Raw genomic sequence first — 14680 nt, forward strand, 5'->3', positions numbered from 1 at the left:
ATCTAAAATGACACCGACGCGTTCCCGGTCTTAGTGGGTTAAGCTACTACCCCCTGCGGTCCCCACAGCCATACCGGCGTCTCCCATGGAGCTGAAGATGTTCTCGGTGACGTCCAGGATGCGGTCGGTGGCCTCTCCGTGGCGTCCGATCGGCTGCCCTCCGCTGGCGTACTGCTTGATGTGCTGCAGCAGCTCGTTGAGCGCCGTGGTGACGCCGGTGGCGGCGAAGCCCACCTGCTTGAGGAGGGCCTCGTCTGCGGTGGCGCCCTGCGATGAATCGCACGTCAAAATCAACCCCTTTACGTCCAAAATCGCAATTTGACGTACATCATGTACGTCAAATAAGCTCTATTCACAGCAGCCATATTATGAAGAAATGCACAGGTGTTACCAATGATACTAATGAAGGCTCTGTTCCATTCTGGTCAAACAGAGTCAGGGTGCTGATATTGTGCATGTTGGCTCACTGGAAACACTCTTACAGGTGTGTCTGAGAGTGTACAAATGGAACCAAATGGACCCGTAAGGGTCCATTTGGTTCCATTTGTACACTCTCAGAGTTATGGGGGTCGTGGAAACCACTGTGCTACACTAAATGGAACAGAGCCTTCATTAGTATCATTGGTAACACCTGTGAAGGAAGTGATAATATGGCTGGTGTGCATAGAGACTATTGCGATTTTAGACACCTAAAATGTCATGTTGGTGACAATCCTAGCATAACGATTCATTGTCATTACACAATAATTGAAATTAAGGATTTTAGTGTGTTTTGGCATTGAACATTGGAACATTTGAATAAAAAAATGCATTTATGTTTGTCTTGTAGGCTTTCTATATAAAAAATGCACAGGGTAGATGACAAATAACTGAAATATACAAAGATATGACTGACAATGAATAGTAGCAATAATCAACACAAATAGTATACTGCACTATGGCCAATAGGCCAATATGTAATACTTGTATAATGAAATAGCAGATCTACAGATGTGCCATTTCAAAACTTCAAATGTCCTGCCATCGCCAAGACAGTACATTTTCAGGGGATTCCCAGGGCAATAAGAGGGACAAAGAAGGGCATTTAAAATGCTGAATTATTTTGATGATCACTGCTTTTATGATGCTAATTAATTTGAGCAACTGGTCAAGGACCTCTTCAAATCACCTTTCGCCTCATAATGAGTCTGACACCTTGTTCAACACACATTCTTTTGTTCTCATGTATATGGATGTCTGTTGAAGGGAAAAACGGGGGTGTGTAGTGACAACTTCTTTTCAGGGGCAAAACAGTGCCATTTTAAGGGCAGAACAGGGAGAAAAAAATGCATTTTCAGGGCACTTTCAGGTAACGTGTGAAGTTTTGAAGTGGCACATCTGTACAAGCTTGTAGATCTGCTATTTCCGCTATTTTTGGAAAGGTTTGAACACGTAGGAAAAGTTACAGATGAACGGAAGCGATTATGACGATTATGCAAAATCATTGTGAGATTTCATTGTGAGAAATTGGTTACTAGAACACCAATTATGCAACCATGTATATACAAAAAAAACAGACTGTTATGTTTTCGGGTCTGACCACCGTTTTTTTTAGCTTGTAACCTTGTGTTTGCGATTTATTTGATTCTGATTGAGTCTGATATATGTTACCTGTTTTTGTGTCAGGGACTACAGATGAGAATTTGCATCTCTTGCTAAATCCTGTGTATTTACTTTCTATGTATTGTTCATTAATACAAGCTGTCCCCTCCAAATAAACAAGTAAATGAAATGAAAATTGTGGCAGACTACATTATATGTACTAGTTTGCGTCAGACGTACCTGTGAGGCGTCCACACAGCCCTCCACTGACTTGGCTACCAGCTTCCCTGCCTCGATCAGCTGCTCCTGACACACTGGAGAGCTGATGGTGGGGGCTACCACCTACACACACACACACACACGCACGTGCACAATCCACACACACACAACCATACGCAAGCACACACAAACATGTAGAACATATACAGATCTGTTACAAAAAAACAACCATACAGCTCTTTTACAAAAGATTAAACATACAGGTGTATTACAAAAGGTTGCCTTCTTTCTTTTCTTTTTTTACAGATTGCAGCAGTGGAAGAACTGCTCTTATCAATACCACAATGTATAAATACTATTACTGTTTCCTGCATTCAAAACGTTTACTTGAGTAAAATTGGCACCAAAACTGCAGTACCAAACATAAAAGTGCTCATTATGCAGAATGGCACACAATATTTTCAGCTGGGGGTCACCGGCCAAATACATATTAAATTGATATGAAAAATGATTGAGAAATACTGGGTTAACCCATTCAATCCGGGAACGCATCTGCGTCATTTTAGATTTTGGCTATAACCATCATTTTTATACTTTGGATATTCAAAAATGGCAGATCTGCTGCTATTTTTGAAAAATCTCGAACATTTGTGCAAATCTTTGACTTTTTTTAAAACATTTTTTAACTCGAATCTTTGCTTCTGGGGGGCCAAAAACATAATTTTGGGGGTCATTGACACGAAAAAGATCGAGCACCACTGATATAGCAACAATAGTTTTTCAGAAAAAAAAATCGACTTTTGTTGAGGCATTTGGCAGTTAACAAATGTTCGCTTCAAAAAGTATATATTCAAAGAGTTTTCACGATTTCTCAAAAATAGCAGATCTACAAGCTCGTAGAACTTATGAGCTTGTATATCTGCTATTTTTGAATAGCCAAATAAATCTTAAAATGACACACAGATGCGTGACCAGATTGAATGGGTCAAGGCCGGGATGGATAGCGGTGTCTTACCCGTGTGCAGGCCACCAGTTGGGAAGTGGACAGGGCACACTGCGTGGCGGCCGCGATGACCCGGTTCTGCTGGGCGGAGTCTTCGGTCTTCTGCGCCACGTTCTTGGCCTTCAGCACCAGCGCCGCCGCGGCGTTAGCCACGGCCTTAGCTAGCTGCATTAGCATGTCCTGTCGAATTGAAAAGAAATTGATTGATTGAAAATGTTATTAGGCAAAAACAATGCAACACGTCGGTTACATTTATAATACTTTGTCTTTAAGGTCCGTCCAATCAGGAGAGAGAACTGAAAATGCATTTTGAGCTGAAGAAACATGGGAGACTCCTTTTACTGAACAAACACTCTCTAGCAAAGAGTACTATCAGAATATAGAGCTATTTAACACTTATTTTAACCAAAGTAAATCACTTACCCTACCTTTAAGTAAAAGTAGCAATACCACAATACAAAAATACTCTGTTACAAGTAAAAGGCCTGTGTACAAGATGTTACTTGAGCAAAAGTACAAAAGTACTGTCATCAAAATATACTGCGAAATGTGCGTCAGGTAGGAGCTTACAAAGCCTGCGTAAATTGGCGTTGTGAGGAATGTTTAGCAACAGTTTGTGTTGTTGCGTGACGTCAGAGCGGAGTTTTGCTCAGCCTATAGTCTTCTACAGTATGTTCACATATTATATATACATGACAGTGCCTGCTGCACTCTCCGCTGAAGCACCTTATGTTCCCAAGACAGATAGAAACAGGCAGAAGAGAGCTTGAGAGACCATGAAGGGGACACATATTTATGAAAACATTGCTCTGACGGCCTTTTTGATTTTGCTGGTGACGGAAATCGTGGGCGTTTGCTACGTCACGTCATACCTTTACGTGAACGTCAACCAATGGCTGCTGAATATAATCGGCCTATTCGCCCCGTGGGCAAACTGGGCATGGCCGACCGGAAACCTGCCGCGGTTCGCGCGTTTGAACACGTCCGCGGGGCCGCAGTACTTCGTGGAGTACCCTCACGACTACCGCTTCGTCGTGGACGAGCCGGGGAAATGTCGGGAGCAGGAGCCCTTCGTGGTTCTGATCGTCCCGGTGCATCCCAACAACACGGCCGATCGCGACGTCATCCGGAGGACGTGGGGCAACGAAACCCGGCGGCCCGTCGCGGGCAAAACGGTGAGCCTGTTCTTCCTGCTGGGCATGCCCACGGGAGAGGGGGCGGAGCGGGTCCAGCGGCGCGTGCTGGAGGAGAGCGGCGAGCACCGCGACCTGCTGCAGGGCGACTTCCTGGACTCGTACCGCAACCTGACCGTCAAGACCATGGTGATGATGGAGTGGCTGGACTCGCGCTGCGCCGGCGCCGCCTCGTACGCCGCGAAGGTCGACACGGACGTGTTCCTGAACGTGCGCAACCTGGTGGACATGCTGGCGGAGGCTCCCGAGGGCAACTACATGACCGGGGCCGTGGCGCGTTGGGGTCCGACGGTCCGAGACGCCGGCTCTAAATGGTACCTGCCTCGCGACGTTTACCCCGAGCGGCATTACCCGCCGTACGCAATGGGACCGGGCTACGTCTTCTCCTTGGACCTGCCCCGGAAGCTTGTGGAAGCTTCCGGGCACGTCAAGGCCGTTTTCATGGAGGACGTGTACGTGGGGCTGTGCATGGAATACCTGGGCATTCCGCTCACCGACCCCCCGAGGCGGTCTCTGTTCCTCCCTTGGTCTGAGCTTTACGGGCTCTGTAGTTACTCCGAGGCAGTGGTTGCCGAGATATGGCCGTCACACTTGGATACCGCCGACCGTATGACTTTGTGGGAAGACTTCAAAAGGCTGGTTCCTTACTGCTCGGCTTCACACAGGCTCAGGGCCTAATTTGGGGCCCTGCTCAGGGAGGGCGGTAACCAGGGTTGCCAGATCTGCTTATTATAAGTTCCCCGCAAGATTTTATTTGAAAATAGCTGATCTACAAGCTTACAACGCGTCGCATCGCGACGCGTTGTGAGCTTGTAGATCTGCTATTTTCAAATAGCTAATGTTTATGTTAAAGTGCTCATGTGGCCCATAGTGGCTTCTTTTGGGCTGGTTTTCCTAGACTTGGTTGCTTGTTTCTCTCCCAGAATCTGGCAACGCTGGTGGTAACCCCAAGTCCCCGAATGTTGATTTCCTTTACCCATTAAGACCGGGAACGCATCTGTGTGTCATTTTTTGATTCCTTTGGCTATTTATTTTTTTTAATCGTGAAAATTTGTGCAAATCTTTGAATACATATATTTTTTAAAGCGAACATTTGTAACTCAAATCTTATTGCTTCTTCAAATGTCTTCTAAAACATTTTTTTTTAAATTTATATATGTATAGTGGTTCTTAAACTTTTTCCATGTCAAGGACCACCCAAAATGATATGTATTTGGCCACGGACCCCCATATGAAAATATGTTGTTCCAGGATTTGAGTTAAAATGTAGATATATATTCAAAGATTTGTGCACATTTTCAATTTTTTTATATAGCAGATATACAAGCTCATAGCGTGGTACCGAGTGCCGCACTATGAGCTTGTATATCTGCTATTTTTGAATAGCCCAAAGAAATCTTAAAATGACACAGATGGCGTTCCCGGTCTTAAATGGCTTAAAATACCAGCTCCCAGAAAGAAAGGAATAATCGAGTAGCATCGTCTGAACGCCAGCGCCCACACATCAAACAGAGTAGTACCGCCTGGATACCAGCGCACACTTATCAAACAGAGCAGGGCACCGCTTACTCCCACTGGGTGTGATTTATTTTTTCCCTTTTTTTCCTCCCTTCATGTGGGTGTGTTCCTCTGTGTTGTGGACTTTACTTTCCCTGTGGACCTGACATGTGGATTTCTTTTTAACCTGTAAAATGCCTTTTTATTGCACCTCATGTCGAATCATGCACATACCTGCCACAGATTGGCCGCTATGTGGACTGATGCGTCCCTACTTTTTCACCTTATGCTCATGTACTGAATATACTGTATCTGTATCCGTTGTTCTTAAAAAAGAAAAACACAGTTAAAAGAGAACACATCTATATTTATTTTTTTAGCTGTGTAATTTTAACTAGGTTTTAACTTCTTAACTGATAGTTTTTTATTGTCTCCGCCAGGAGACTATGTGTTCGTTCTCGTCCTTCCGTGTGTCCACCAAGCTAACATTGGTCAAGCTTCACGTGACACGTGACAATATGTTGAAAGGGTGTGCTTTGATTGGCTAGCGAGACGCATGACGAAATAGAGACCTATAAATAGGTGTGTCACTTCAAAACATCGTTTAAATGTTTTGAAGTGACATCAGTGCCATCAGCCAAGCTAACATTGGACATGTTAGCTTGGCTGATTGAACATGTTAGCCAAGCTAACATGTTCTAATCCTTAGATGTTCTAATCTAAGAATCGGAACATTTCTAGAAAACTATGGTTAAAGATGGGGCAAGTGATTTCCTTTGGTTAAAATAGCACGGGTATGCTGGCGGAGACTTGTGCTCCGAGGAGCACATTTTCTAGTTCTTATTGCATTTATTCCCATTGATGTAATGTATTTCATACAGTATGTTCATCATGCTTCTTTTGTATTGACACTCTGTATGAATGTGTTGCACTGGAGCTGTTGAACAAAACTAATTTCCTTAGTTTCCTTAGTCCTTAGTAGGATTAATAAAATATATATCCATCTATCTATCTAATGCTATGTGTATTATATATACGTAGATATATATTGTTTTAATGTTCTCTTTGACATGCTTATTTAATGTTTGATTTCTTACTCCCTGCTCTGACTTTTCTTTTCCCTTTCTGGAAAGAAATCATGATGGAGCTCCATCGCAATTTTTCCCATTTTGCGACGCGTATACGCAAAAAACTAATTTCACCCACTTCACATCTGTGAAGCAGTGACAATAACGTAGATAGTGCAAAATCCTCCTATAATGCTACAAAGCTCTGTGAGCGAGTCCCCAAAATCTCTTCTGCCCGGTTCTCCTCAGTGGCTGGAGCAATTGATCTGAATTTGCACACAGACATTGACCAGTACCATGTGCACGGAACACTGAAGCCTGTTTTTCGCTTTCCCCAAATATCAGCTGTTTATTTATTAGCGTTTTTTTGTGTTCGCCGGCTCCCGGGTTGCCAAATCATGTGCGTGAAACAAGCGCCGGTGTTGCCACATCCGTGAAACAAGCGGACCGGGTGCTCATATCCCCCAACGGATATGGTCTATGCGTTGTGATTGGTCAAAAAAAAAAAGACAGTTTCCGGAGGAAGTAAATATGACGGATGTCCCGCCCTATAGACGCTCTCTGCATTAGGTCGTTATACCAGGCTTTTTTCTCCTCGGCGGTGAGGAAAAAAGGCTGGGAAACGAGGCTACTATACTCTTGGCGGCGGCAAGACTCACCTGGAAGTGTGGATCGGTGTCGGTCTCGCCGATGTGCGAGAGCAGCTCGCCACTGGCCTGGCCCACGTTCCCTGCAGCCTGCAGCAGAATCTGGCGAGGCTGGAACCCCGCCACAAAAAAACACACACACACACACAAACACATCAGAAATATCCTGGAAACCTTGTGTGTCCAAAAGTGTTACTTTTCAGGAGATGGGGGGGGGGGGGAAACTAACCTGTGTTCCAATGCATCCGATGTTATTATTTAGTCAAAAGCTCTTGTTAAAGGTAGGGTAAGTGATATTTTTGGGTTAAAACAAAAAGTATTTTGTTAAAAGGTTAAAGCACTATATTCTGATAGTAATCATTGCTATAGAGTGTTTTTTCAGTAACAGGAGTCTCCCCGTCTCTCCAGCTCTTTAACACATTGGCTGCCAAGAACGCAGATCTGCGTTCTTTCAACAAAAAAAAAATCAATATATATATATATATATATATATATATATATATATATATATATATATATTTTTTTTTTTTTTTTTTTAAACCAAAGACCAATGAGATATGATTTACCGAAGATTTAGACTCCCAGACACTTCCTTGTACCTTAAAACTTAAAAATTATGTATCTCGGCTCCTAAGTGCTTTTTTTTTCTCATTGAAAAAGTCTGGCAGCCTACTGTAGGAAAAAATTAAAAAAGCTGGCAGCCAATGTGTTAATAAACAGAAAATACATTTTTCGGTAGGTGTCAAAATCTCAGCCAATCAGGAGAAAGTACCCATTTTTAAGCTTCATTTTTATAGTGTTCCAGTTCCAATTTTGCCTGCTCATTTCTTAGTGTCATTACTTCCAATTCCACTTGTTTAATCTATATCCTGATTGAGTTCTCTATACTGATTGGATAAAATTGGAAATGAAACTGAAACAAAAATGCATTTTCTGTTTTATAAAGAGCTGGAGAGACAAGGAGACTCCTTTTACTGAACAAACACTCTATAGCAATGAGTACTATCAGAATATAGAGCTATTTAACACTTATTTTAAACAAAGAAAATCACTTAACCTACCTTTAATCGTTTTCATTGGTTTAATATTTATAAACACCCACACACTATAAAATAGGGCTTACTGTAAGTGGTTGTTGTTTCGTAATAATAATCTAAATCCACAGAAGTAATTAGTAAGTAAAGCTATCAAAGTACATTGTATCGACAAAATGGCAAGACTTGCTTTTGTTTTTCGTACGTTCGTATTAGTTCTGTGTGGACCCCAGGAAGAACAGCGGTTGCCACCACGTGTAACCGTTAATGGAAATCCTAAATAGACTCAACTAAAAATATGTCAACATTTGACTTAAGTGCAGTACAACTAAATCTACTGCAGGCTAGTGATGCAGGCTAATCTGTGTTTTTACAGTTTGCCAGGGATTTCAGGTGGTGACGTGCTGCGTGCTACGAAAATGTATTGGACTATTTATTTTGATGACGTTGAAAATACAGGTTTCGTTACGCTTATATTGTTAGTTGTATTTGTTGATTACTTGTATTTGTTTTACTTGGGACTTTGACCAGTTTCACTTTCAAAACCTTTGCATCATGCATGTCACACAAACAGAATCCTTGTGGATAAGACTCTATATGAAAAAACGTCTTATATCAACCAAACGCATCGCATTCTGTTTGTGTGGCATGCATGATGCAAAGGTTTTTGAAAGTGAAACTGGTCAAAGTCACTGGCCACCTACTGTACTTGTATTTCTTTTACCAAAATCGAATCAATAGGCTCTATGCACAGCAGCCATATTGGGAATGAATTGGGAACCCTTCCTTACTTCCTTCACAGGTGTTACCAATGATACTAATTAAGGCTCTGTTCCATTTAGTGTGGCACAGTGGTTGTCTTATTTTCAAGGACCCCCATAACTCTCAGAGTTACACACCCACCATTAGGGGCCATTTGGGAACCAAAATGGAGTGTTTCTAGTGACCAGAACAGAGCCTTCATTAGTATCATTGGTAACACCTGTGAAGGAAGTAAGAATAAGAGGCCCAATTTCTTTCCAATATGGCTGCTGTGCATAGAGCCTATTTAGTTACATTCCACCGCTGTGTGTGTACCTCGGTGTTGGCGGGCTGGGCGGTCTTCAGCATGTCGGACACGGCGCACGCCAGGTTCTTGGCGGCGCCCAGCAGCTGCTGCCCGTTGGCGCCCTCGTCCTCCATGAGCGCGGCGAGCAGCTTCACCCCCTTGGACATCTCCGTCAGGTTGGAGGAGATGGTGGTGACGGCGCAGCCCACCGCCGTGTAGTCCGTCTCTGCCGGGTCGCCTGGAGGACACACGGACACACACACACACACCACGGTTATGTGTGTACATGTCAGGTGTTCTCATGGTTTTTTGAGAGTGTGTGTAACACCCTCTAAGAAACACCCTGTCCATTTGTGGGATGTGTTTAGACTGAATTGTGGGCGTGCACTTCTGTTCATACATATACGGTGGGGGGGCGTGGCTGTGGAAAGGGGGGCGTGTTTGGTAAAAAAAAGCTCTGCAACGCGTCATGATTGGCTGCCATGTCTGCTTATTGTAAGCGACATTGCCCTTATTTTTCTGTGAAGGCGCTTGTAAAGACTGGTGGTCGCGGTTTGTCCCCGTTTCTAAAACGTTGTTGATATTTGGTATGAGTTATTGGTTGATATATTTCGCACACACTCTCTCACATTGGATATGTTATCCGATTAATTCTTGTTTGTTTTTACTTAGGCTTGTTTTCTTGACCACAATGTTAAAAATAATTATTTAGATAGCATGTTATTTAAACAGAAGCTAGTTTCATTCCTTCGGTATCGTATAGTTTCATTGTTATTTCGTACATTGTTTAGACCAGTGGTTTCATGTCAAGGACCCCCAAAATGATATGTATTTGGCCGTGGATCCCCATCTCTCAAAATCTCGTGTTCCAGGGACCCCCAGAAGCAAAGATTTGATAAAAGATTTTGACAAAGAAAACATAATATATATATTGTAATATTTGCACACATTTTCAAGATTTTTCAAAAATAGCAGATCTACAAGCTCATTATGAGCTTGTAAATATGGATAAAGGGGTTAAAATGATTGTGACGTTTTATTAACTAATTTTGCTTCTATGTATGTGATTGCTCTGTCTGGATAAGAGCGACAGGAGACACTGTAGTCATAGCAGAGACTAAAGTTGAAAAGGGGCCTGAGGGGCCTTAATCCGATAAACCCATTCAATCCGGGAACTCATCTCTGTAATTTAGATTTTTAGATTTTTCAAAAATAGCAGATCTACAACTCGTAGCGCGGCACTCGGGCTTGCATATCTGCCATTTTTGAACAGCCAAAGAAATCTAAAATGACAGACATGCGTTCCCGGATTCAATGGGTTAAGGCCGAAGAAAACGATTGTTTTGTACCTGCAGTGAGGTTGACCATGGACGCGGTGCCCGCTGTGATGGCGTCCACCTGGGAATGGATCTCATGTTTGGACTCGTCCATCTTGTTCCTGCGCCACGCTTGAGACGCCTGGACATTAGGAGCAAACGGAAAACGAGCTAAAAAGGTGCTCCAACTAATATTTCATTGAATCGTATTTATTCATTTATAAAGTGTCTTACAGCGTCAGTGCCCAGAGGAGGCAGGGCGTCCAGCTCGTCCAGGTTGGCCCAGGCGGCCTGCACCGCCTGCATGCTGCTGTTGATGGTCCCCGTTAGCGCCTGCTGGGCCGACGTCTGTGGAGGGTTCACACAATTAGTACAGGGGGGTTCCCAACCACCAGGGAAAGAAGGCGGCCGGGAATTCCACGTTTTCCCGGGCGTGAATCTATAACCTTTGCGTCGCCAGAAAAGTTGAGTCGGTCACATGAAGATACGTCACTGTGGTTTATAAACGGTTTCGACCGTGCTTCCTGCTTCGTAACAGTGACATCACTGTTGAATCCTTGCTATCCTCATCTTTGCCTCCGTTTCAACGTGTGTTGACGTGCGCCGCCAGCTACAAGCTGTAGCCAATTTTGTCACGATCGCGCTAATGAAACACTAAACGGGATTATTAATATTCCATTGTCAACGTTCAAGTACATCTATCAGAAGATGTAACCCAGGTAGAGTAATGCGTCAGCCTGCAAGTTTAACTTAACCCCTTGAGACCTGGAACGCATCCGTGTCATTTTTTGATTTGAGCAAAAAAACATTATTTTACACTTTGGCAATTCAAAAATAGCAGATCTACAAGCTCGTAGCGCGGCACCGAGTGCCGTGCTACGAGCTTGTAGATCTGCTATTTTTGAAAAATGTGTGCAAATCTTTGAATATATATATTCTTTTAAAGCAAACATTTTTTACTCGTAATATTTGCTTCTGCGGGTCCCTGGAACAAAATATTTTGAGATGGGGGTCCGCGGCCAAATACATATCATTTTGGGGGTCGTTGACATGGAAAAGTTTGAGAACCACTGATACAGAAACATACGTTTTTTTCAGAATACTGTTGGGATTTAGAAGGCATTTGTAGAATCGACTTCAGGTCTCACTGGGTTAATGTATCCACGGTGCTATACATACACATAAAAGCTCTATATATACACGTACCAGTGGCGGCATGTGTCCCCTGTGCATCTGCCCACTGGTGATGTGCTGCTTGGCCTGAGGCATGGAGCCCATCTGGAAGCTCTCGGGGCCGCCGGCCCCCGAGCGCATGATGGCCGGGAGGGCCACGGAGCCCGTCTCCACCCGGCCCACCTTGTTGAACTGCTGCTGCAGCACCGTGGATCTGTGGGGGAGGAGGAGGAGGAGGAGGGTGTGACATCACACGTGATGGGGCTTGATTTAAACCCATTAACACATTCACCGCCAATCCCGTAGTCCTACGGGCCGTTAAATCCAACCGTTAACCTCCAATCCCGTAGTCCTACGGGGCGGGTGTTTTCCCATGTTAAATCGTGCAGGTGCAGATTCCGGATTTTTTTTTTGCACTTCCGGTTTCGAAGGGGGCGGACCGGAAACGAAATAATACTGTTTCCGGTTTTTGTCCCGCCTCCGTTTCCTGTCTAGCGATCAACTTTGGAAGCCATTATCTCGGCTTGTTGTTTTGCTCTCCGCATCCTCCACTCTAACATTTTCGCCTCGTTCTTCAAAATGGAGGATCGGATCGCGGCACGGTTTTCAGCGTTTTGTTCCGTCGGGTCCCGTGTTTGTGTCGAACCAAATGAACGCGGATTTTAAACGGATTTAGCGGGGCCTATGGCGGAATCAAAAAAACAAAAAAGGTAAGAAAAAGCTTGGCACTACGATGGACGTTCTGAGATTAGCCGTTGGCGGGGGATGTGTTAAAGCCGGGAACTAGGGGTGTGCCGATATATCGTCCCGCGATATATCGCGATACGTTTTCGCGACGATATGTATCGTTTTGAAAAAAAAATATATCGTTTTGAAAAATTTTTTTTTTTTTTTTTTTTTTTACTTTTTTTTTTTTACAATCATTATAATCAGGCATGCAAACAGCCCCGAGGTGAAAAGGGTGACAACATGTTTTTTTTTTGGGGGGTCAGGTGTCACACTATTGCCCTATTTGGATTGAAAACGGCTATTGTAGCTGAAAAGCTACAAGTTTGCATGTCTGAATAATGCAAAAACAGAATTATTTTTTTGCATTTACTTTTTTACACCCCCATATATTTTCATAATAAAAAAAAGTGCGTATCGTATCGTATCGAAATCGTATCGAAGTTGTGAGCCAAATATCGTATCGTATCGTTTGGTGAAATTAGTGTATCGGCACACCCCTACCGGGAACGCATCGGTGTCATTTACGTTTTTTTTTGGGCTATTCAAAAATAGCTAGGTAGATATACAAACTCGCAGCGCGGCTTGGAAAAATCGTGAAAATTGGTGTAAAGCAAACATTTGTAACTCAAATCTTTGCTTCTGGGGGATAGACCCCTTATCAGACAACATCACACTGATAAGAACCAGTATGCGCTCATAAGATGCTAATGTTAAAGTGGTCACAGCCTCACGTGTAAAAATGCATCCCATCAAACTTTCAGATGCTGTTTTTCTCCCAGTGTGGAGGAAGAATGCTTAGGATTTTGACTGTGATCTCTCGCTCGTGAAATATACAATCCTTGTTTTCTGTTTCCAAACCCTACCCCCAGTGGCTGTCATAAGAACGGAGGGAGCGCTCTATGACCGGAGCCTGCTTGGCTCGCGCAACTGCAGCCCGTCAAGCCTAATTTATGCTCCGTCCCGCGAAGGTGTCGCACGCAGGGCTCGCGCCGAGAATAGCAGACATCCAAGCTCACAACGGTTGCATCCGCGACGCGGTTGTGAGCTTGTATGTCAGTTATTCTCAGCGCACAATACCGTTGCGCGATGAAGTATATATGTCTCGCTAAGGCGCGCCTCACTAGCCAACGCACAAGAGGAGGTTGAATGAACTGAAACCAGCGCAAAACAACAAAACAGGTTTGGGGATCTGTTGGGAATTGATTACATGAAACAGTCACCTGTGCGTCCAGTCTCAATGTTGGTAAACAAATAATTGGTCTATGCATTTTGGGGGTCCTTTACATGAAAAAGGTTTGAGAACCACTATATTATAACCATTAACCACATATTATAACAACATAAGTTTAAAAAAAAAAACTGCTAGGATTTAGAAGACATTTTGTAGAATCCCCAGAAGCAAAGTTACAAGTTCAGTTACAAATGTTTGCTTTAAAATTATATATATTCAAAGATTTGCACAAATGTTCAAGATTTTTCAAAAATAGCAGTTCTACAAGCTCCCTGCCGCGCTATGAGCTTGTATATCTGCTATTTTTGAATAGCCAAAGAAATCTAACCACCAAAATACAAGGTAAATACAAGGTAGAGAGAGAGCAGCGGTTACTTTTTGGGGGACACAGAGTCTTCCAGCATGGTGGACTCCTCATCACCCTCCAGCCCAAAGTGGTCCTTGCTCTTTTTCTGTAGAGAGACAGTATTACAAATTAAAGTAGATTCATCATATTGTTGTAGATGTAATCTGAATGTATGAGATTTGAATGTGTGCAATTAGATTTAGGTATGATATCAGATAAGACCATCTCACCCCCCCCCCCCCCCCTCGATATTTCAAATCAACAGTGGTGGAAAAATTACTCAAAAGTTTTACTTAAGTTTTACTTAAGTAAAAGTATCAATAGTGCAATATAGATGTACTCTGTTACAAGTGGAAGTCTGGAATTCAAAATTGACTTGAGTAAAAGTACAAAAGTTATTGGTATCAAAATGTACTTAAAGCACCAAAAGTAAAAGTACTAAAATGTTTGAAAATAGCCGATCTACAAGCTCACAACGCGTCGCATCGCGACGCGTTGTGAGCTTGTAGATCGGCTATTTTCAAATAGCCTACGTATGTATAAAACAGAGCTAAAGTGGTTAATGTATGTTTTATAATGTAATAATTTATATCTGC

General features: G+C 43.1%; 2 protein-coding genes across 3 annotated transcripts in view; one reads left to right on the forward strand and one right to left on the reverse strand.

Annotated features, from left to right (window-relative positions):
- tln1 (talin 1) overlaps positions 1–14680 on the reverse strand; it is a 128288-nt gene that overhangs the window by 62353 nt on the left and 51255 nt on the right. For both annotated transcript variants that reach the window (XM_084047492.1, XM_084047493.1), the window contains exons 13-21: positions 14114–14190; positions 11812–11992; positions 10840–10953; positions 10639–10747; positions 9319–9527; positions 7220–7318; positions 2816–2983; positions 1822–1923; positions 75–267 (exon numbers count right to left, since the gene is read on the reverse strand). In XM_084047492.1, coding sequence (XP_083903618.1) covers positions 75–267; positions 1822–1923; positions 2816–2983; positions 7220–7318; positions 9319–9527; positions 10639–10747; positions 10840–10953; positions 11812–11992; positions 14114–14190 — 1252 coding nt within the window. The remainder of the gene's footprint in view (positions 1–74; positions 268–1821; positions 1924–2815; positions 2984–7219; positions 7319–9318; positions 9528–10638; positions 10748–10839; positions 10954–11811; positions 11993–14113; positions 14191–14680) is intronic.
- Positions 3580–4674, forward strand: LOC311037289 (beta-1,3-galactosyltransferase 1-like; the record flags this gene model as incomplete). The annotated part of the gene is made up of 1 exon (XM_084046411.1): positions 3580–4674. One exon carries the CDS (start codon positions 3580–3582, stop codon positions 4672–4674), a length of 1095 nt encoding a protein of 364 aa, XP_083902537.1.

The sequence above is a fragment of the Gymnoscopelus microlampas genome (assembly GCF_963454915.1).
Source record: "Gymnoscopelus microlampas genome assembly, chromosome: 21".
Lineage (NCBI taxonomy): Eukaryota > Metazoa > Chordata > Actinopteri > Myctophiformes > Myctophidae > Gymnoscopelus > Gymnoscopelus microlampas.